Source organism: Rhincodon typus, chromosome 9 (assembly GCF_021869965.1).
Source record: "Rhincodon typus isolate 14 chromosome 9, sRhiTyp1.1, whole genome shotgun sequence".
Taxonomy (NCBI): Eukaryota; Metazoa; Chordata; class Chondrichthyes; order Orectolobiformes; family Rhincodontidae; genus Rhincodon; species Rhincodon typus.
Window position 1 is genome coordinate 41719252 of NC_063340.1, and position 23789 is coordinate 41743040.

At 38.9% G+C, this 23789-nt stretch overlaps 1 protein-coding gene across 1 annotated transcript in view; it reads right to left on the reverse strand.

Annotated features, from left to right (window-relative positions):
- The window catches only part of LOC109920937 (coiled-coil domain-containing protein 85A-like), a 652342-nt gene extending 628598 nt beyond the window's left edge, over positions 1-23744 (reverse strand). The window contains exon 1 of the mRNA XM_048601135.1: positions 22790-23744. Within this exon, the coding sequence (XP_048457092.1) occupies positions 22790-23744 (955 nt within the window). The remainder of the gene's footprint in view (positions 1-22789) is intronic.
- Between the last annotated feature and the right edge of the window lie 45 nt (positions 23745-23789).

Consider the following 23789-nt stretch of genomic DNA (forward strand, 5'->3'; position numbering starts at 1 on the left):
CTCAATCGAGTTTGTGAGACATGATTTCCCATGCACAAAGCCATATTGACTATCCCTAATCAGTCCTTGCCTTTCAACCTATTTCATTCTTCATGATGGTGAGACAGACACATAACTTAATGATAGCTGAAGTCAATCTCTAGCCATGCTCTTTAACAGCAAGACTTCTCTATTACAGCAGTTTAATCATATTCATGCATGATATTAAGTGTAGTTCTCAAGCTATGTTCTTACCTCTACAAGTAAAGGTAGGAGCTGACATCACTTTAGGGCATGCATTAAGGTTTTAACTTTCTGATCTCAGGACACATCTGGAAGATAGAAAACCTTAAACTGCCAGCCCACTGAAGCCAAATTCAATTTCAAATTCTGGATTTACATCCATGTTCAAAGTGGCCTTTTGCCAAATGTGGGTTACTGCAATATTTATTAAAATACAAACTTCAATCCTGAAGTTCACTTTCCTTATTTAGATTTTCCTGATTAGTTAGTCATAGTCATAGATTGATTTATTTTTCTAATAACCTATCAACTCAAAGGTTTTTCTTCTAAATGTTATTCTCCATGGTATTCCTTTGCTAGACAGAAGCCAGAAGTTCTCAATGCCTTAATCATTAAACAAGACATGTTCAACACAATTTTCTTTCAGTTCAACCCTTTTCTGGTCACGACTTAATCTTCACGAGAAAACCGCTGAGATTAGGTCAATTGAGGATTCCAGAATGGAGACTGTTAACTTTCTCTCAGGCCAAGGCATTAAAAGTGACAGAATCAAAGCATGTAAACCAAGTTAAAATACAGATCTGCCACGGTCTAATTGAACGGCAGCATCTGTTCAGGGAGCTAAAATGCTGACTCCTGCTCCAGCATTCTCAATAATCAATGCATTGGCTTATTAATTTTACAGTAGCTTAAAATTTCTGTCCTTCTTCAAAGTCAGTGCCTCACAAGCCGTTTAAAAGCAAGGTAACAACACTCTCTAATCAGTCAGAATTTTCAGATGAAAACTGTCATCTTTGTGGAGTAGATGGATAGATTGGGCTGATGTTGCCGATCTGATTTTGAGTCACTATAGTATTATATTCATTCTTTGGTATTTGATTTGAGCCACTTGTTCGGCTCTTTATAATCTGAAGTTATTTATAACATGCTGCATTGACAATGTCCTGAAGTCCCATTCCATTAAGCCTGAGTTGGAGTTTTCAGCAGTTACTTTCGATTAGAATCTGGATCAAGATCACCCAAGTTCATTTCAACTGGTTAGCATAATTACCAAAAATCTTAAGACCACACATTTAGTTTTTTCTCTTTTAAAGAATATCAGAGGATATGGTATATTTTGAGTTGTATGTAATTCTGGGGAGCTACATCTTGACCAGTATAAAGATTAAAAGTAACTCTACAAGGCTGGTAACATCTGTGGACGGAGAAACAGGTTAATGTTCCAAACCCATATTGGACTCAAATCAATTATCCTATTTTCTCTCTGCAGACCTGATGAGTTTCCCCAGCACTTCCTGTTTTCATTTCAGAGTTCCAGCATCCATATTTTTCTTTTGATTAAAAGACGATTACATAATTAAAACATACAAAACTACAGTATGTTACTAACATATGAAATACCTATCTGAGGAGAACAATAACTCATTATAATCACTTATCTATAAGGGAATTGTTACAAATCAACAGCAAGGACTACATGAAACTGATTAAACTACACTATAGTCTACCAGAATAAATGACAACAAGAAATGTGTGGACAACTTGCTACACATTTTTAAACTAGATATTAAACACTGAAATATAATTGATTATAAACTTGGACGAATCTGTGCCAACAAATGCATATTTTAAAAAAAACCTAATAATGTTCTCCCCTGAAGGCCCAAGCCAATAGCTAAAGTTGAAGCTGTACTTACAAGATCACCATTTTCCAGCAAAAATCACCTCAGTTTTCTAATGACTCCCAATATTTCACCTCCATTGCTGACTAACTCAGGACAAAGTAGGAATTGAACCTAGGACAGCGTGGGCCACTGTGATTCGATTTCTTCCTGAGAAGTGCATTTCCTAACTGAGTCATTTGAGACCTCAGACCAAATATAATTATCTCTCTCAAGTCAGATATGTTTAAGGGCCACTTTTATTGCTGCAAGTACATCGAAGTAAAAAAAAGGGCTCATAATAATGTCATAAAATGTGTAGATTTAAAAAAAAAATCTTAGTTCCTGAGCAATCATTGAAATGTTGAATTAAAGAATGGTTACAATTTCAGGAGGTGGTCCTTTGGCCTTTCCTGGAAATACTGACCCTCTGGAAGAGCTATTCTCTTAGTTTCACTCCCCTTCTCCCCACAGCCCTGCAGATGGTCCACTTTTAGGTAATGATCTAATTTCCTTTTCGATCCCCCTTTGACCCAGTCCCTAGGTCCTAACCACCAGAAAAAATTCTCATGTCTCCATTGCTTCTTTTGTCAATTACATTAAATTTGTCTCCTCTCATTCTGAATCCTTTCAAGAATGGAAACAGTTTTCCCTATCTATTCTGTCCAGACTAATGCTTTTCAATACCTTTATCAAATCTCCTCAGTCTTCTCTATAAAAAATAGTCCCAACTTCTCCAATCAATCTTATAACTAATGTTCTTCATCTCTGGAATCATGCTCATAATTTTTTCTGCACCTTAATGCACTGATATCCTTCATAAAGTGTGATGCCCACAAGTGGACACAACACTCATTGCAGCTGAGCAAGGAATTATCCAGTTTGTAACAGAACCTTATTGCTTTTGTACTCTGTGCCCTTCACTGATAATCCCCAGGATGCCCAATGCTTTATTTACTGCTCCCTCGATTTATCCTACCATCTTCATTGCTTTATGCACATACACACTCAAGTGCTGCTGCGCTCACATTCCCTTTAAATTTTACCCTTTGTTTTATATTGTGTCTCTGAACTCCTCCTGTGGAAATAAATCACTTCACAGTTCTCTGCAATAAATTTCATCCGCTACTTGTCAACCTTTCCACTGTACCATTTCTGTCCTTTTGAAATTGTACAGTCTCATGGTTCAGAACATGTCCAAGTTTTGTACATCTGCAAATTTGAAGATGCTTCTTGTATGCTAGGTTAAAGGTCTTTAACATAAGGAAGAGTAGGGGTCCTAACATGAATTCCTGGGAACTCCATGATAAAATCTCAACCAGTCCAAAAAAACAAGCATACACCACTCCCTCTTGTTTCCTGTCACTCAGTCACTTCTTTATCCATGTTACAACTGTTGTTTCTATTCCCTGAGCTCTAATTTTGCTCACAAGTCTACTCTACAACACTTTATCAGATGCATTTGGCATCTATGTACATTGTATCAACAGCATTATCTTCATTAACTCTCTAAAACCTCATCACAAGACAGTAGTAAACTTGGTTAAAGAAACAGTTATTCTTAACATTTGTTAACCTGACTTTTGTGCTGACTTCCATTAGCTAACCTGTATTTGTCCAGGTATCCAATAACTTTATCCTGAATTATCCTTTCTTAAAGATTCCCCACCACTGAGGTTAAATTGACCCATCTGTAGTTGCTGCACTTGTACTTATCACCTTTTTTTTAAATTCGAGTGGACCAGTTGCAATTCTCCAGACTTCTGGCATCACCTCCAAGTCTAAAAATTTTTTTTTTAAATTACAGACCAGTGCCTTTGCAATTTCCACTCTCACTTCTTTTAATATCATTGGAGACATCTCATCCAGTCCTGGTGCCTTGTCAACATTAAATACAGACAGCCAAAATAATGCCTCCTTCCTTCTTACCCATTTTAATCCAATGTCTAAACTACCTCCGCTTTCACCATTATCTGGGCAGCACATTCCTGGGTAAAAAAAACACAATGCAAAGCATTAATTTAATAATGCAGCAATCTCCTTTTCAGCCACTAAATGGACCCACTGCTCCACATACAACGGTTTGACTATCTCCATGCCGATAGAAGGCTATTAGATTTTATGTTAGATGCCAGGTTCTCTTGAAAAACTTTCTGCCTTTCAAATTATTTTTCTATTCCCTTCTGAACTTTTCTATTTGGCCTGATTCTCAATTGAAATATCCTCCTGTTATCTGTCATAAGCACATTTTTCCTGCTTCATCTCTATTTCTACCAATTTTGTCATCCAAGGTTTATTAGATTTGTTTTCCCTATTCTTCCCCTGCAATATTCCTATCTCAATGAGGGAACAACCCGCTGCCTCTTTTAAGACCATAAGATCTTAAAATATAGGAGCAGAATTAGGCCATTTGGCACATCACATCAGCTCTGCTATTCGATTATGGCTGATATGTTTCTCAACCCCATTCTTCTGCATTCTCCCTGTAACCCTTGATCATTATTCCAATCAAAAACTTATCTATCTGTCTTAAATACACTTAATGACTTGGCCTCCAGAACCCTCTGTGGTAATGAGTTCCACAGATTAACCATCCTCTGGCAGAAGTAGTTCCTCCTCAGAAGTTCTGGGGGTCAAGGCAAAATTCTCACTAGGGAGTGATGAGTTGCCTATTAAGTGAGATTACAGCTTGTTAACAACCTTATTAACCATACATCTCCCTCAGCAATATGAAGTTTAATGTCCTACCACACAGCACGATAAATCTAGACCCTGATAATTCTTGACATAGCAGTTAGATTGTGCATCTGGCAACTTCAGCTCGCCACTTGATCCAAGGGATCTCCATGTCACAAACAAACATTTGAGCGCACTCTCCATGGGTACTGACCACACACACCCCAAGTCCATAGACACTTGCCTCTGACATGTGCCAGCATCTGAGGCCCATCATGACTCATTTCCAATCCGTTAGCAGTATGCTTCTGCAATTCAATCTGTCACCTTGGGGTGCAATGGCAACTATCATTACAATGCTACTGCAAGGACACTTTCTGCTCAGAACCATGCACCCAGCTCAGTGAGTGGACCAGGCTGTCTTGGCACTCAGTCAATTGTGCCTACCTGGATGCTCAGAGCAGCCCTGCCCTGCATTGCCTTTCTGCATTTTGCCTCTCTACCAGAGGCACCAGGTTCACAGTACAGCTGTATTGCTGAACTACTTAGTGCAGACATGGAGCCAGGAAGCTTGTCATGATTGACAGCAATCCTCAGTCAAGGGAGGTAATCCTCGGTCAGGAGGTTACAATGGAGTACATCAAGGGCAGCCTCTCATACCAGTCTGGGAGCTTGGACATGGTCGGTCAGTCAATCACTTGGGGTAGTGAGTGTCAGTATCCTTTCCTTATCGGGGGCGAGCTGAATGTCAGATAGCACACACCACCCGTCTTGACTCCTTCTGCCTTAGTGGGGGCTGTTTCCCTCCTAGAATGAGAGATAGCCAAGAATTAAGAGAGATGCAAGTGGATGGCACAGCTGTTAATGTTCATGCAGGTAGGGAGGTACCCCAAGCGAGTGAGTAGGTAGCACAGAGGGCATGCGGAGTTACGCATTTCGGGGGTTGGGGTGAGTGACAGCGAGTGGGGAAGATGTAGGTGACAGTGAGACTTGTACAGCATGAGCCTTGGTGGGAGGTGTGTACAGTGCCAGAGCTACTGTGTGTGAGGTTTCAGAGTGATGGTTGCAGAGTAGAGAAGATCATTGACCTTCTACTTCCGTTGCTGTGTGTTCCTCCAGATAGCAATGTCTGCACAAACCCAGATATCAGCCTTGAACCAAGCCAACATGATCTGCTGTCATGGCCTCCATTGCTGGTCCTGGGGAAGGCAGTGCCTCACCTCTGAACCACTCCATTCACCAAGACCTCTGAGATGCTATCTGCAAGGAAAACCACCAATTTTCCCTTGTCTCCCATGTCCACAACAAATGTCAGGAAAAGTGCACTCCACTCCAGCCTAACAGTGCTTGCCCACATGCACAATGGCCTTTTAAAGTGACATCAACAACAGGGACTCCAGGCTATCCTAACATTGATGGGTTGTTTGGGAATGGCAAGGAACAGAATGGGGATAGAATCGGGTGAGGGGTGCCACAGAGATTATATCTTCCTGGCCTGCTTCATAGTAATACCGACTGCACAATCCTCCAACTCAGTCTGCTCCACAACAATCCTAGTTTGTGATCTCAACCTGCTCCACACTTCTCCTGGTCTGCTTCAACAGCAATGCTGCCTTCTGCACATTCCTCCCAGTCTGCTTCACAGTGATGCTGACTTACTGTGCACACTCCTCCCAGTCTGCTTCACAGTGATGCTGCCTGCTGCACACTCCTCCCAGCCTGCTTCACATTGATCTCAAACTGCTGCATGCTCCTTTTGGTCTGCTTCACAGTGATCCCAATTTGCTATGCACCTCTCCCGGTCAGCATTGCAATAATTTTGACTAACTATTTCTGAGAGAAATGTGCTATCTGAATATTATTCAAGTATCATGTGGTTTGGGTTGTCCATCATAAATCTGCTCCATAAATTCAATAAAAAATATCCTTATTCTGAAATTTGTACAGAGGCACAGTCCAAAAACACATTGCTGCTAATGGAACAAAGACTAGGATTAATGTGTTATTGAGCAATATCTTAAATGGAGCAAAATCCTCCTCTAAATCCTCTTGCAGATAGAAAACAGCACTAACTGGCTTCAGATTATATTCCAGAAAACAATCTCAATGTTAACAGAAATAAAATGTTCTGTGCATAAGTGTCAATTCATCTCTAGTGTTTATTCATGTGTATTGTATGCTTCAAGAACCTTATCAAGGATCTTTACTTTGAAGAAGACAAATAATGACTATTAAGTTGTTTGAAGAGAAAGAAACATTAAAATAATTTGTGTTCCCATGCCTCTACACTTCATTATCAGAAAGTTTCTCAGCACAGCATCAAACATAAAATTAAGGTCACATTTATAAATGAGAATAAAACATAGCACAAATTGGGTGCTTTAACAGCTGGATTCTTCTCCCTAATCATTCTTAATAATTTATTCTGAGCTGCATGATTAATACTTATTAAGAGGTTTGACAAAATACTTATGAATGAACTGTTAGTGTTAATGAGATTCTAAAGCATACCTCATTTCCTGTGTGCATCACCATTTACTGGCTGTTGCGAGATTATTTTTCTGACGCTGACTCTATTAAACTCTTTGTGAAGAATATGACTTACTCAAACTGAATTACTTTCACTCAGAAACACTCTTCATATTCGGAGCATTAAATATTGTGATCACGTCACATGTCAAGATACAAGCACAAATAGAACATGAAATATCCTCGAGGTATTCAGTAACATTTCCACATCATGTCCTGCAACTCTCATGAAATCATGCACCTTTGATAATCTGTTGATAAAAGCGTATGTATCAGAAGACCAATTTCACTTGTCTTACATTATAACAAACATTGAAAGTTTCACCCTGGAGATCATCCAAGGTCCCTTCACCTGGAAAGCATAACTATCAGAGAAAAGAGCTTTAGGCACTGGGCCTGTACTCATGTACAGGTCTCTGTCTCCGTTGTGCTGAGGAACACAGTGCTTCTCAAGTGCTACAATGAGGAAACTCTGCCCTTGGAGATCTAACCAGACAAAAGTCTACAATGGATTTCCATTTTTTTGTATGATTGATTGCAAACAACATTAGCCACTACAGCTAATGGAATCATCTTATTGCTTTATTGATTCTGCCATTACACATTTGAGAGGTAAACTTGTAAAATTCTTCATTAGCAATTAATTTTTTTCCCCTCCTATTTAGGTCCTTTTCTGACAGTCCTTTCTCACATATGATATAACAACCACAAATATTGTGTATTTTAAAATGATTAAATGCTCCATGATATTTCAGAAGCATTACAAAGGAAGACAACTCTGAACCACGCAAGGAGAAATTAAATGAGATTATCAAAATTGTGGCTGGTATGGTAGGTTTCAGCGAGTGTCTTAAAGGAGAAAAGTGAAATAGAGAGGTGTAGGGAAGGCGTTCCAGTGTTTAGGGCCTGGACAACAGAAGGCACAGCCACCAATGGTGGAGCCACTAAAATGGGACATGCTCATGAAGCCAGCATTAGAGTAAACAAATCTTTGAGGGTATCGGGCTAAAAATGATGAAAGCTAGAGCACCAAGGCCATGCAGGAATTTGAAAATAAAGATGGAACTTTAAAATCAAGATATTGCTCGACCAGAAGCCACACATCTGCAAGCACAGATTGAGAAGTGACAAGTCTTTGTGTTGTCAAGACACAGGTAGCAGAGTTTTGAATGACCTGACACTTATGGATGTTAGGATGCAGGAAGGCCAGCGCAGAGTGCGTGGGAATAGTCCAGTCTACAAGTAACAGGGGCTTGACTGAGGATGTTAGGGAATGAGCTAAAATAGGGGAGAAGTTGAGAGTTACAATGGAAGTGGAAATTGACTACCATAATGATAATGTAACAGAGGTCAAAAGCTCATCTTGGGGTTAAACATGACATCGGGTTTGTGTGCAGACTGGCTGAATCTCAGAATGTTGTTAAGTCAAGGGATGGAGTTGGGAGCCAGAAAACAATTTGAAGCAAGTACTGTAAACAACAGCTTCAGTGTTCTTGCTATTGAAATGGAAGAAATTTCTGCTCATCTAGTGCTGAATGCCTAATAATCAACCTGATAATTTAGCAACAGAGGAGGAATTGAAAGAGATGATGATGAGGTAGAGCTGGGTGCTCCCAGCATACACAGGATGTCACTGAAAACAACAAATGCTGGAGATCACAGCAGGTCAAACAGCATCCAGGAGGTAAAGGAAGCTAACATTTCAAGCCTAGGTGACTCTTCAATCTACATTGTGTTTAATCATCTGCAGTAATTTGCTCCTACATAGGATGTCACCATAAGCAGTATGTTGATGAGAGGGGGGGTGAGTGCATAGACCCATGGGGCACACCAAAAGCAACAGTACAGTAGAAGTAAGAGAAGCCACTGCAAGTGATACACAGGATATTGTTAGACAGATGAGAATGATACTGGGTGAGAGAAGTCCCACCCAACCTGATAGCAGAGGAGAGCGTTGGAGGAAAATTGTGCAGTCAACCAGGTCAGGAGAAGCAGCTGGTCAAAAAGGATTTGAAAGTTTACTTCTGTACAATTCTAAAGATGAGTGCTAGTTTCCAGTATCATATCCAAATAGTCTTTCTTCATAGTTGAACCAATACAGGGGCTGTCACAGGACTACACAGTTAATTATCTGAGGAGACATACATACACACTCACAGAGAAATTATGAGATGAAGATCAGAAGTGGCAGTCCTGACTGATCTCTCCCATTTCTAGTTCAAAATGAGTAGGCTGATTAAGCATAGAAACATAGAATATAGGAGAAGGGATAGGCCATTCAACCCTTTAAGTCTGCCCTGCCGTTCAATATGATCAGGGCTGATTATCCAGCTCAGTACCTTGTTCCCGTTTCTGCCTATTTCCTTTGATCCTTTTAGTCCTAACAGCTATATCTACATATACATTTAAACCTGTTCTACTGTCACAACACCAAATCATCAGGCCTGGACATTGACATAATCCTTTGTAATGAACCAAACAGATTCTATTGAACAGCAGAACATTTTGATAAATAACACAGCAATTTTCAAAACATACACATTATCCACTGGACACTTTTTTTTCAAAATTTATTTTAGCAAAAATAACATGGAATTGAATCAAAAATAAATGAAACTACAAGTTGACTATGTTGTCAATAAGTAGGACTTTTAAATTCTGTCACTTCAGACAGAAGATTACGAGAATCAGGAGGAGCAGGTGACTCACCCCCTCAAGCTGATCGGAGTGAGTCTCCAATCCTGTCTGCCCGTATTGTTCTCAGCTCTCCTGTTGATCCAAAATCTATCCGACTCAGCACTGAACACGTTCAATGAACCAGCCTCCACTGCACTGTGGGGAAGGGAATTCCACAGAGTAAACAACCTCCAGAGAGAAAACAAAAGTCCTCTTCTCTCCCTGCATTTTTTCTATCAACATAAGAAATAGGAGCAGATGTAGGCCATTTGGCCCTTCAAGTCCACTCTACAGTCAACAAGATCATGGCATATCTCACATGCCCTTAACTCTACTTTCCTATTTGGTTCCCATAATCTTTGTTCTGTGTCAATCAAAACTTTGTTTAACTCCATCTCAATTATATTGAATGATGCTATCGCCACTGCTTGTTGGAAGAAATCCAAACACATATAATCCTGTGAGAGAAGTAAAGCCTCCTCATCTCCAACTTAAATGGGACAGCCCTTATTCTGAAACTGGTCTTCCAGGTTGTAAATTTCCTGAGGAGGGGAACATCCTCTCAGCATTCACCCTGTTAAGGTCTTCAGAATCTGACTTATTTCAATAGGATCAGCTCTTATTCTTCGAACTCCAATGACCACAGACCCAACCTGCTTAATCTTTCTTCAAAGGCTACTTCTTCCATTTTAGGAATATGGGCAAACTTCTCTGAACTGCCTCCAATGCAAGAACGTCTCCCCCAAATAAGGTGGCTACAATTGCTCTAGATGTGGTCTTACCAATGCCCTGCATAGTTGTAGCAAGACTTTCCTACTTTTGTACTCCAACTATCTTGCAATCAAGATGAACACAATGTTTGTTTTCTTAATTATTAACCGTTTCTGCATGCAGACATTTCGTGGTGCATGTACAAAGACACCATGAGCCCTCTGTACCATAATATCCTGCAAGCTTTCTCAATTTAAATGATGCTCTGACTTTTCATTCTTCTTGCCAAAGTGAACAATCTTACATTTCTCCCCGTTACACTGCATCTGACAAATTTGTGCACACTCACCTAATTATCTAAATCTTTCTGTAGACTCTATGTCCTCTTCACAACCTACTTCCCACCTATCTTTGTGTCATCAGCAAATTTAGGGATCATTTCTTCTGATCTTTCATCCAAGTCATTGATATGAATTGTAAACAGGGGTCCCAGCACTGATCCCCGCGGCATTCCAGGAATAACAGTTTGCCAACTCAAAAATGTCCTGTTTACCCCTATTCTCTGTTTCATGCTGGTCAACCAATCCTCTGTCCAGTGTATTTTAAGTTTGCATTGTAATTTGTTCTTGCTGTGTTAGAGAATAGATTTGTTACAATAAATACCTCTTTTTAATTCTTTGTTTATTGATGAGACCTGGCCTAAGTTTCTTTTTTCTTAAAAGGATTTAAAGTCAGACATTAACAATCCTAGAGATTAAATTGGTTTCATTTTACGCTTTGACTCATAGAATAGTGAGCTTGATTTCTGGACCACTATTCTCACCACAGTCCTGAAAGTGCATACTGAATTTACAAGGCATAATTAATTTATATTTTGCAACCTTTGGAAGCAAGACTGGCAATCATTTAATGGAATAGTTCGGACTTGACAAGTCATGGGAGAAACTGGTATACCTGATAGAGGGGAGATCAGAACTCACCCAACTGATATGGTACATCAGCAATCATAGAATCATTACAGTTCAGAAGGAGGCTATTTGGCACATCATGTCACAACTGCTGAGTATTTTGATTTAGTGCTAAACTCCTGCCTGTCTCCCAAAACCCCGCACATCATTCCTGTTTAAGTAATCAATCAATGCCCTCTGGCACTCCTCAATTGAATCTACCTCCAACACACATATAGTGGTGTATTCCAGACCTGAACCACTGGCTGTGTGAAAAAGTTACTTCTCAGTGTAGCTACCAGTGTCATCGACAGTTCTTCTCAACGTTGTTGGAAGTTTAAGCAGATTTGAAGAGCTAAACAGAGATCAGCCAGCTGAAGAGGTGCAAATTGATGAAACACTACTTAATAATGCAAATAAATACACAGAATTATAGCAAACTACACATAATAGTTCAAAAAAACAGCCAATTAACCCCACTGGTTGACACCATCCTCCTCCTCCCCTACTTCATCTCAGTCTATCAGCATCGCTTTCTTTTCCTTTCTATCTCTTTTGTTTCAGCAGCAACTCCTTAATGCACACAAACCATTTGCATCAAGTATTCTTTGTAGCAGTGAGTTCCCTTAGTAATGATTTCCTCCTGAATTTCCTACTGAATTTATTGATGAGAATCTTCTCTTTTTAGTGCATGGTTCTGGGCCCTTCCACAAGCAGAAATCTATTCCATACAATATCTATTCCATCACACACTTCCATAACCTTAAAAAAGATCCCCAATAGTTAGCCCCCCAGACTTGTCCAGGGAAAAGACACCAAGCTGATCGAGCCTTTACTGAGAGGTATAACTTCTCAGTTATGGTATCATCCTTGTAACCTTCTTTGCAACAGTTCTTCTATGCCCTTGTAAGGATTCTCCATCTCAACCTCTCCCCTTGCCTGAGGTGTGGTGACCCTCAAGTTAAACCACCACCTGTCGTCTCTCTCTAATGAAAGAGCAGTTCTACAGTTTTTGAAGACTATGGAAACTTTACCTTTATCAATATTCTTTTAAGAGTACAGGCACTGCACGCAGTGGTCTGAGTACATTCTAACTACGGTGCAAAATGATATCAACTCAAGAAAGAAAATCCATGCAGATTTTACTGAAGAATGAGTGATTGTCTGAAATGTGGTAGTCAGAATCTGCAACAGAGGTTTGAAACAATACCATACTTTGTGTAACCATACAAAGCTCTTTCTTTCTCTGACTAATAAACTAGTCAAACATCATTCTTGGCTCGTACGAAATTAATCAATCAAAGATCTCCTCCACTACGAGCCCAATAAAAACATCCTTTACAACTCATTTATTCAACATGAATTAAATATATAAACATTGTCTGATAAAATGAAGGTATTGTATCAATAAATTTATTGCTTAGACAGTTATTGTTTTCCTTTTTCCAATACTTTTCCCACTTTTATATCCTTGTGCCAAAATTCTAAGAAACAAAATTTCCATAGTATGCTCCTGATCGTTGATTGCCTGGATCTTTCACTGTAGTTAAGGTGATCATGAGAATCCCCATAGAAATGATGGAATAAAGTACATTTGCACTGCAAGTTTGCTATCTGTGTGACAAAGTTTCTATTTGTATACTGTAAAGCTGGAGCCACTGTTAAGCAGGATTCTGGAAAGAAACTGACTACAGAAACCAGTCTGCATTGATGCCACAGTTTAGGAGTGGCTAACTGCAAACAGTAAGATTTAAGAATCTAGTTTTTTTGCCACTTTCAGTTAACTTGTAACTGTGGACAGTGGCAAAATATCAATGAAAACGCAAAAGTTAAAAGAAAGTTCAGAGCTGTGACTAAAGCAACTGATGATTCCAATTTACATGCTTGAACTCATCAACTTCTTGATCGTGGGCCACAGAGATACTTCTATTGTGCATAACTAATTACCTTTTAACTTTCTGTACCATCAGCATCTGTGGAAATCAGGTCAGAAATTTACAAGTGTAAGTTGAACTAATAAAGTATATTTATAAACTAATAAAACAAACGTCTTCACTACATTTTATGGCTTTCCAATTTTTTTTCTCAATTTTGTCCGGAACTCAGCTTGGACTTGCAAGCTTTTTTTTCAGTTTCTTGTGGCTCACAAATATAGGTAGTCACAGGTGTAAATGGCTTTTTAACCACTAATCAGGCAAGTATGAATTATACATCAGAATACCTCAAATAAATCATTCAAATACAAGTTTGGAGACATTGAATAACTTGGAATAGTTAAAAAGGCTTACTATGACTCGACTGTAGAAGTTTTAAGCTGAGAATGCAATGGCTACTGACAAGGATATTAAACTGGTGTGAAAGTGTCAACCAAATGGCTATGGTTCTGATCAACCTCCCCACAAACTGATAAAATAGCACACAAGCAAACCCTACAATAGCAAATCAATTTTCTATATAAAGTTCCATCTTTTGATTATAATACATACTCAAAGTCTGCTTCAGAGTTATCTCCTCCATAAAGACTGCACGTCATTTTGTTTTACAGCTGTAACAGCTGTGTAAGAAATCTTTATTCTATTTAAGTAAATGATAATTATCACACATAATTTTCCAAATTGTTATTTCTGGGAGTCTTATCCTGCTGCCCATTATTGTGAATGCACACAGTAGAAACAAGCATTTCCTGAACATGCCTATTAATGCAGAAAGCATAAACCATTTATCTTGCACAAACTGTGTTGTGTCAGAACAAAACAGTGAATATTTACAGTCAGAAGGTGCAGTACCTGCAAAGGCTAGAAGCAGATTAAGGGAGTTTCAGTAATATAAATGACATGTGAAACTTTTCTTATAGCGCTACATTTCTATTGAATCATAGAATCACTACTGTGTGAGAGCAGGCCATTCAGCCCATTCAGTCCACACCAATCTCTGAAGAGCATCCCACCCAAACCCACAGCTCCCTATCCCTGTAACTTTGCATTTTCCATGGCTAATCCACCTAGCCTGTACATCATGGACACTGTGGGCAATTTAGCATGGCCAATCCACCTAACCTGCACATTTTTGGACTGCGGGAGGAAACCAGAGCACCTGGTGGAAACCCACGCCGACACGAGGAGAATGTGCAAACTCCGCACAGACAGTTGCCCAACTAAACTGAACCTAGCTCCCTGGTGCTGTGAGGTAGCACTGCTAACCACTGAGCCACCGTGCTGTCCAAAATTGATTAAACCTGGTGCTATACACTGCACCTGTTAAAAGCAAGAAGATAATTAAGGCAAGGAGCAAACAGACCTTACTCAATTCTTCTTTATTTTTTCAACCAACCTTTTTTCTCAATCCTACTCTGATTTCTGGGCCCATCTTATGTTTCGTGTGCAATGTCACAGAGGTAGGCAGCACTATAAACACACAACTGTTTTAAGAGGGTTTCTTCGAAAGTATGAAAGATGACCGCATATTATGATTTATTTTCATGGTGTTGTTCTTCGCATTATTTAAAATTTATTTTCAAGTCTTGCTTCTCATTAATGTTCAATGCATGGTTCCATAACTTAAATCAAAAATATTTATTTAACTAGAATTCCCTTCTTTCCTCCAGTTAGTAACTTAAATAAACTTACACAAGAAAATTCTGCAATATGCACAAATTGTCTTACACTATTATCCCCAGCAAAATTCCATATCAGGGAGTATAACATTACCACATATTCACAGTCCTGAATAAGCTCTTGAATCCTTAAGGCATATATCGATGAAGTTTCAAATTGTACAATTCCCAACAATACTGTTGTCAAAAAATCTTAAAAATGACTAATAATTGAAAATGTAAAAAAAAATCTTCTGTTTATCTCCGAAAAACATACTCACCAGAAATTGTTTACGCAATTGCCCTCACCACTATCCCCTGAAATCTTTGACCAAGACCTAATCCATTTTTATTCATTTATCCTTTCATCCATTTATTCATTTATTTTGTTGGCATTCTGAATGATCCTTTACCCTTTCTAAATTACTACTTCTCACGGTTATCTGCGTTCTTCTGTGTATCTTTTATTATTAAAACACTAGTCACTCATACCTGTCACTCTACTTGACACACAGATAGTTTGCATTCTCATGTCACTCCTTCAAACGAGAATCCTCAACTTCAGGATTCTCCTAAAACAGAAATATTTTTCAGAAACCTTTTGACCTAAGCTGCCTTTTAACTTGGACTGCTCTAGCTCCTTCGTTAATCACCGTGGTTTCATTTGGTATAACTAAGTTAACTCATCAATTTCTTTAAAAATGCACGAAAAGCATCTTTATCTTGGTTTAACAAGGTGTAGAGCTGGATGAACACAGCAAGCCAAGCATTGATGCTGCTTGGCCTGCTGTGTTCATCCAGCTTTACACCTTGTTATCTCAGATTCTCCAGCATCGGCAGTTCCTACTATCTCTTTATCTTGTATTAATCCATTTATGAGCAGTTTATGAGTGATCTGCATCTGAGAAATACAAATTGTATTTCATGAACGTTTGCAGAACAAGTTATTTTAAAAAGACATGTACAATGTTTTCATGATGTTATTTGATTTGCAGACGATCAGTGAAATATCCTATTTGCAACAAAGAGCTTCGGTCTTCTTTGGATTAGGGACTTGAGAGAGCTGGTGTTGGGGAAAAGTGCCAGCAGCAGAGCAGTGAGCAACCTTACATCGCTGCATCTGTCAGCAAGGAAAATAAATGAGAAACTGCAACTGAAATTTTGATGAATACTGACACCATAAATCTAACTGGAATCCCAATCCTACCAATATTGCTGAATGTAGTATTGATATTAATCTACAAAACTGAGATTAACCTACATATTAATATGCAGGCAATAATCAAAAAAACTTCACTGGTTGTCAGTGCAATATTTTGTGATGAAGTGAATTACAACAACTTCAACCTCGAGTATTGAATCCTCAATACTGTAACTACCACACTGCATTGGTATTGATTTTATTTAATTTAGCATTTTTTTTTAATGTTCATAGTACAGACAGTTGAGAAGGTTAGTAACAACTACATGTCAAACTAATGTTTCTGGATCAGAAAGCCATCAGTTTTAAGTACAAAGGTATTCATAAATTCAAGGAAAATGTCAAATCCACAGGAAAGATTTTTATCTTTTTGAGTGCAACAGATAAAGGTGAGTTCCTTTACAAGTGTGCGATTTTCCAATGTGTGTTGCTCCTAGGGAATTCCTGTGACTGGGTCGTATTAACAGGAAAATGTGAACCTCACTTATGCCATCACCATCTTGTTCCTTTCAAATGAAATAATCTGAATGTATACAATTTTTTCCTTTTTGTTATACTTCAGGTCACATCACTGGTATGAAAGCTTATAGCACATTTGGCCAATTATGTCCATGCCAGGTCTCCACAAGGGCACCTTCACTCATCCCACTTTCCCACTGTTTCCCTGTAGCCTAGCATTTTTTTTTCTCTTTTTAGCCTTCTGAAAGCTGCCTCATAAAATTCAACGAAGGTCATACAAATAAAATATTTTTTTGGAGAAAGATTTCAGAAAACTGCTCAGTGCTAATGAATAGAGACAAAGGTGATTACTAATCAAAATTAATTGTTTGGATTAAAAAAAAATGTTACTTTGGTCTCATCAGCTCAATTTAAATAAATGTTTATGAATAGCCTTTATTTGAATAGCCTTTATGGTATGTCACCGTTAATTGTCATTATACTATGATTATATAAATTTGTTTTTATTTTCAACATGGCCTTTAGTTTTAAAATTGGTTTTATTTCATTTCCTTTGAAAAGCTGTTTGTGTCAATAAATTTCTACTCAGTTACTTGTTCATTTGTATGCTGAAGGTGGGTACAGTTTAATTAGATGCTTTACATGTTACCAGGCACCATTCTTATTTAAAGGAGTTAGGGGTTATGTTACTGAAACCTAATGGTTGAATTACTGCTTTACCAATATCCCCTTGGGTAGAACAGCAAATATTTTGTTTATTTCAGTTCAAAGGCAGATTTTTCTTCTCTTCTGCATGTCTAATAAACAGATACCACCCGAGACTTTATTAGTTTCGCATCTTTATTAATCTAGTACCATTTTTGGCCCTTCTTTCCTGCCACATAAACAATAAAGGAAATGCTCATGTTCAAAGCAAGAAATACTCAGTCTCAATTTCAAAAGAAAGTCCAAACTTTGAATGCTCCTGCAATATCTGCAAACTGTTCTTAATGCTAAACTAGAAAGAAAATAGAGCTGTCACATGATAAGTAATCTATCTCTCACTTCTAACCAGCTTCTTGCTCTTCACAGTAACTTCACTTGTCAATTTATCCACTATAGTTAATGCTAGGCCTGCTCATTTGCTTATTCTTAGCGTAAATAAAAACAGCCTATACCCTCATAGTCTCTTACTCTAATGCAATTTCTCCCAGAATTCCAAACAAATATCTGTCTTTCCGCCCTATGAAATGTCTATGAAATTAAAGCCACGCTTTGTGGTCTAATCACTACTTTCTACCTTTCTTTTCCTGTTTTCAGCCTTGATAGTGGTCTGCCTCATAGCCTTGACTCCGCTTTTTTTTCAAAGAAAATGGAAGCTATTAATGGAAACAAATCCCACTAGGACATTGTGTAAGTTTTTCAAATTTAATTTTTGATTTTTATTGTTAAAAATCTTCTTTCAGGAAGCTACATTTTTGCACTAAGATTAACTCCTAACTTCTCCAATGAACCAGTGAACACCTAATTGATACACTCCGCTATTAGCTTAACTAGTTTTAATCAGGACATAAAGGTATCAGAATTAACTTTGGTACCCCTATATTAGTGATGAATATCAGCCTGGATTCTGATTGAAGTAAATTTTTCTGGATATCAGCTAAGGTCAGGTCTGAGTTCACTGTTGATGTACTGTGATAAAAGTGACCGCCTACTATCAAGTATAGGCTCCGACATGATGTATGCTAACTGGAGTAAAGTACAGATACTTATAAAATCATGCCCCAGTCAATGGCTTCTTTCTTCCAGGGAGGATAGGAGAAAATGAGAGAAATAAGACTAAGAGGAGGAAGTATCCACTTTACTGGGAATCTATTTCAGTGGTTCTTACACTGGCCAAGCAATATACAAAGGAAACTCACGTGCAAATAACATAATTAATAATGATGGTTAAAAAAAAGTTTAATTTTTTAAAAAAATAGAGAAAACGGAGTGCTCTAACACACTTTCTCTGATAGTTCAGTGATTAATGCTCTTATTAATGGTGTAATAAATTATAAAGACCAAAGGGATTTCAGGACTAATCCTGACCGTATGCTCAGTCCCCTTTTTTTCTACTAGATGACAATCATACCAATCAGGCTCAGTGCTCAGGTACATGAAGGTAAAACAATTATTAAACCAAGTTTCACAGTCCTGATGTGTCTGCAGTGACCCCTCCTGGACTGTACATGTTGTGGCCTTAAGTGATAACATGTTCAAACCAAAATGAATACCACACTTAAGACTAGTCTGTCAATATTCAAGGTTATAACTTACACATGGAGAACAGCCATGTGGCTGGAAACAGCCATGGGCAAAGATTCATTGCACTTCTTAAGGCCAGATACTGGAGAAAGAAGAAACACTACTTAAGTATTTGGCCTCAGTTCAAAACCTTTGATGTAGATGTTAAAATCAGCAGCGTAATGATTTAAAAGTTTAAAAGTCATGAGAAACAAAGAATTAGATAAAGTACTAAAGGTCAGGAGAATACAGAGAATTAATCTTAACCAGAATAACTGCAGTCAACACACCACCATGCTGGTAATAAGATAAGGATGTTTACTTACATTTAACACTGGACAGAAATATTTTTGGAGATTCTGTTGTAGTGAACAATATGGTACAGCGTTTAGACAACCATTGACCATTTATACAGACAAAGCTCATCAATACAAACTCAAGAAAACACACCAAGAAGTTCTAAAATGGATCCCATCTATCAGTACCATCCCAGGAAAGCAGCACCTCTTGAACTTAAATGTTTACTATACCTGCACTTCTACCTAGCTTGGAGGCCATTGAGTAAATAGGAATTGTTATTTTCATAAAAATAGAGTCCTTATGTTTACTTAACTGCTACCATCCTAAACAAAATACAGAAAAATAAAAATGGACGGTAAATGGACACTTGTAAATGATTTAGGATGCACAAGATCCGTATGACGAAAACATTGTCTAATAGTTTGCATTAACAAAGTTTGTCTGTAGCTTACGAGAAAAACACAAATATAAAAGGTCACAAAATCTAGGCATTGAAGCAACAGGAATTAACAGTTTCTATAAGAATATCTGTTGTCCTGCACGGTTCCAAAAATCTTAAAATTCGAAAGATAATATTTATCAATTTGTCAAAGTGGGAAACAGGTATCCAGCTTTATAAATTACATCAATAAAACCTAACACTTGTATACTGTTCCATCACTTGCCATGGTAAACCAGAGAAGATAGACCCAGTTTTACTCCTGAAACAGAAATCATTTCTGGATATGACTGCTTTTGCTCTGGCTACATGCGTTCAGCAATATTTGTAATTCTCACAACATATGCTTTTTCAAAGTTTTGAAAAACACTATTAGAATTTGAAATTAAATTTAGAAACCGCATCATGTTTCTGTACTGAACAAAGAAAGGTACTTGTCCCCAACTTAATTCCAAGTTTAATTCTCACAGCAGGTTTCAGGCTTTGTACCAGACAAGTGCCTAGATTTGGGACTAGTGCTCTAATAAAGTTGGGGTATTGATCTGTAAACACCATATTAAAACTGCCAGACTTACAATAATTTAAAAAGGAATTTTCGAGTCCTCACTACCTACAAATGCAAAATTTTCTTTCTTAAACACTAAGATGAGGTGAGTTCTTTTATTCTGCAGGTTGTGATGATCTGGAACGCACCATCTGGAAGTATGCAAAAGCAGATTTAACAGCTAGCCAAAATGAAGGGTATATCTGAAATAGTTAAAAAACTGAACAACTACAGTGAACAATTAGGGATGTGGACTTGTTCAATGGGTCTTTCAAAAAGTTGGTATAGACACAATTGGCCAAATGGTCTTTTTCTGCACTGTAAGATGCTACATTGTAATTTCTTCCAGTCTGAGTTCTGTCCCAGTGACCTTTTTGACATGCAATGTCCAATTCTCAGTCTCCTTAAGTGGATCCTGTTCCATTTATGTCTTGCCATAAAAGCACTACTAGTCAGGTCCATCATCCCAAAGCCTTTACAACAATGGCCACTGCAGCCCCCATTCCCATGCCACTCAACTCTGGAGTGGCTCTTCCCGTGCACATCTGTGATTTGGGCATTAAGGATAAGCACCTACCAGTTTAAATTGCAAAGTAACTCCCTACTGTTACCTCCGATTATTGTATTCACTGTTTGATTCAAATTTGATTTATTCTTGGTATTCCTCTTGCTTAACTGGAGCAAAAAAGTTAATTGTTTGGTGTTTAATTAGGAATTGAAAATACTTTTGCTATTGCACAGAATTAGCAGCAAGACAAACCACTGACAGTGCAGATTACATACAGAGTAAAGATTCTACAATAATACTCCCAATAACATGCCTTAATTCTGACCTCAGACAAGCATACAGTTGCAGCTTTGCTTAGTAATATGACAAAATTGTCTGTATTATAAAATTTAACTTGTGGACTGATTCACACATATTTGAAATGAACTGATCCTGCTCCATTTCACTTGGAAATCATTCAGCTGTTGAAGTTTGGGTGAGATTCAGACCTAGATCTTGGAAATGACAGGGCAACGTTGCTACCTAATCCAATGTTAAGCAGTGGCATCCAAGAATGCTCAAGATCCTGCTTCAAGTGTCAAATATTAGTGACTTGGAACTAAATCAACAATCTATAACTTGGCTCCTGAACCAAACAAAAAAAATACATGGAAGCCAAAATTGATGATTCCAGTTAGGCCAGCTCAGCAGTCAACAAATTCTTGATCCCAGACCTCTCTGACTGCTTGATGATCATGATCATCTTACTGTACAGTGAGAATTAGATCTTGTTGTTCCTGAAATGCCTTCCCTCAAGATCATAGTCACATAAACAATGAATGTAATACGAACAAACGTTCTGGAAAATTACAGATAATTAGAATACCTTATGTTAGATTAATTAACAAAATGAAAAAAACATATCAATGAAACCTGGGCATCATCTTTTTAAAATGGTACATCTTTCAGCATGAAATACAGAGCTTGATTCGAGCCTTAACACTGCAAGTAAATTCATCAAAATTAATTTGATTGTAAGGCTGCTATTAAAAGTTTAGGCTTTTCCCATTTAATTCAAATTGACTACCAAACCCAGCTTGAGTCCAAGATTATAAACAGCATTTACAACTGACAAGAATTTTATATAACTTGATTTACAAGTGAATAAGTCTCAAATATGAAATTCAGGTATATATGTCAATATGGTGGGGGCTTAATTCTTATATGCAAAAAGGCACAAACCATTTCCTAAATCATCTGCAATTAAACTAATTGCAAGTAATCTAATAAGTAGCTTTCATTATTACAAATGCAATATAAAGGCTTTAATCCTAATGGACTTCAATTATATACACAGCACCAAAAGCCTAAAAACCCACCATTAGGGTCATACTTAGATATTTCTACCGAAGACAAGCTGTACACTATTTGCCTATTATGTTCACATGGAAAAGATGTTAAATGCATTTTATCGGATTAACGAGTACATAAACACATTTACACAATGTACACCCTGTCAGACTGATGTACGGTGCCACGTGAGGGGCATCAATTTATCGTGCAACGGAAATTATTTCTCTAGGTGGAGAAAAGAGTTGTCATTTATTAACAGTGCATTAAATAACCTGTTCAGCTGAATTTTAAGTAGGATCTCCTGAAATTCCACAAACAAAACGCACTACGCTTTTGGAGGTTAGCTCCTATCTGAAATATTTCTGCTCTGAAGTAAGAATTGTGTTTTTATATATAGTGATGTAAATGCATTGATTTCATGCAGAAATTGTAGCGCCACCGTAAAAGACCTGCAAATTGGTCTATTGACTAATTTTACAATTAATAATTTACAGGTACGGGAATACCACGAAAGATAGGCATGATGCACAAAGCAAGCGAACATGCATCAGGAAGTTTTCATGTCATGATTGAACACATGCGTTAGTGCTGCATGTGGTCAGACAACGCACTCTATTAATGCACTGAAATCTATGCATTAAACTCCGAAAGGTAATTCAAATATTGTGGCTATGTGCCTGTAGTCTCTGCAAAGACACCTGTGGTTTCAGTAGGTCAACCAACCCACCATTCATCCCATTGTACACACTTCTGTGATGAGGCGAAAGCTCGTCTGGCGCTGCCGCTGCCGTCGATGGTCTCCGCAGAGTCCCTTCCTTGCTGCCGCTGCCGCCCAAGTGTTTCACATGCTCGGGGCTGCCACCGTAATGTTGCTTAAGGCGCTCGGGGCTGCCGCCTCGGTGCTGCTGCAGATGCTCCGGGGTCGGAGTTCCCACCATCATGTGCTTCGGGCGGTCGGGGCTGGAGCTGACCATGTGCTTGGGCAGAAGCTCGGGGCTGCCGGTGCCTAGGGTGTGCTTCTGGTGCTCGGGGCTGCCCCCGGTCGGAGCGCGGTGCTTGTGGAGGTGCTCGGGGCTGCCCGCTGCTAACTGTTTGTGGTGGTCAGGGCTGTCGGTGCTCCCCGTGCTGGAGGTGCTGCTGCCGTCTCCCAGGTCCCTCAAACCACTTGTGGCGTTCAGGTGGAGAAGGCTCGACTGGCTGTCTATGGAGCTGCGACTGCCCGCGCTCTTCTCCTCGTCCAGCATCAGGCACATCTCCTTCAGTTCCAGGTTCTCCTTCACCACCTCGTCCTGCCTCACCTCCAGCTCCTTCATTTTCTGCAAGTACAGGGCAACTTCTTTGCGCATCACTCCCGCCGTGTACCTGCCCAGCCGCTGCCACTCCCGGGACACCTTCTTGCCCTTCTGCCGGTCGTCGTCCAGGAAGCAGCAGAGGTCCCGCAGCTCCTGGTTGTCCTCCTGCAGCTTCTGGTTGACCTCCTTGAGCCCTCGGATCTCGGTCAGGTGGACCTGCAGCCGCCGGTTCACCTCCTTGATCAGGTTACTGTGGTCGATCATCACCGTCATCTTCTCGGCGTCCGATCTCCTAAGTCTCCTCACCAGCTCCTCCTTGCTCCACTTCATCAGCTCTTCGTCCGCGATTTTGCACAGCTCCTCCCTCGAGCCTTCCGCGTTTTTAGTCATTTTCGTTCAAACAACCCCCCCCTTTCCTCACCCCAAACGCACACA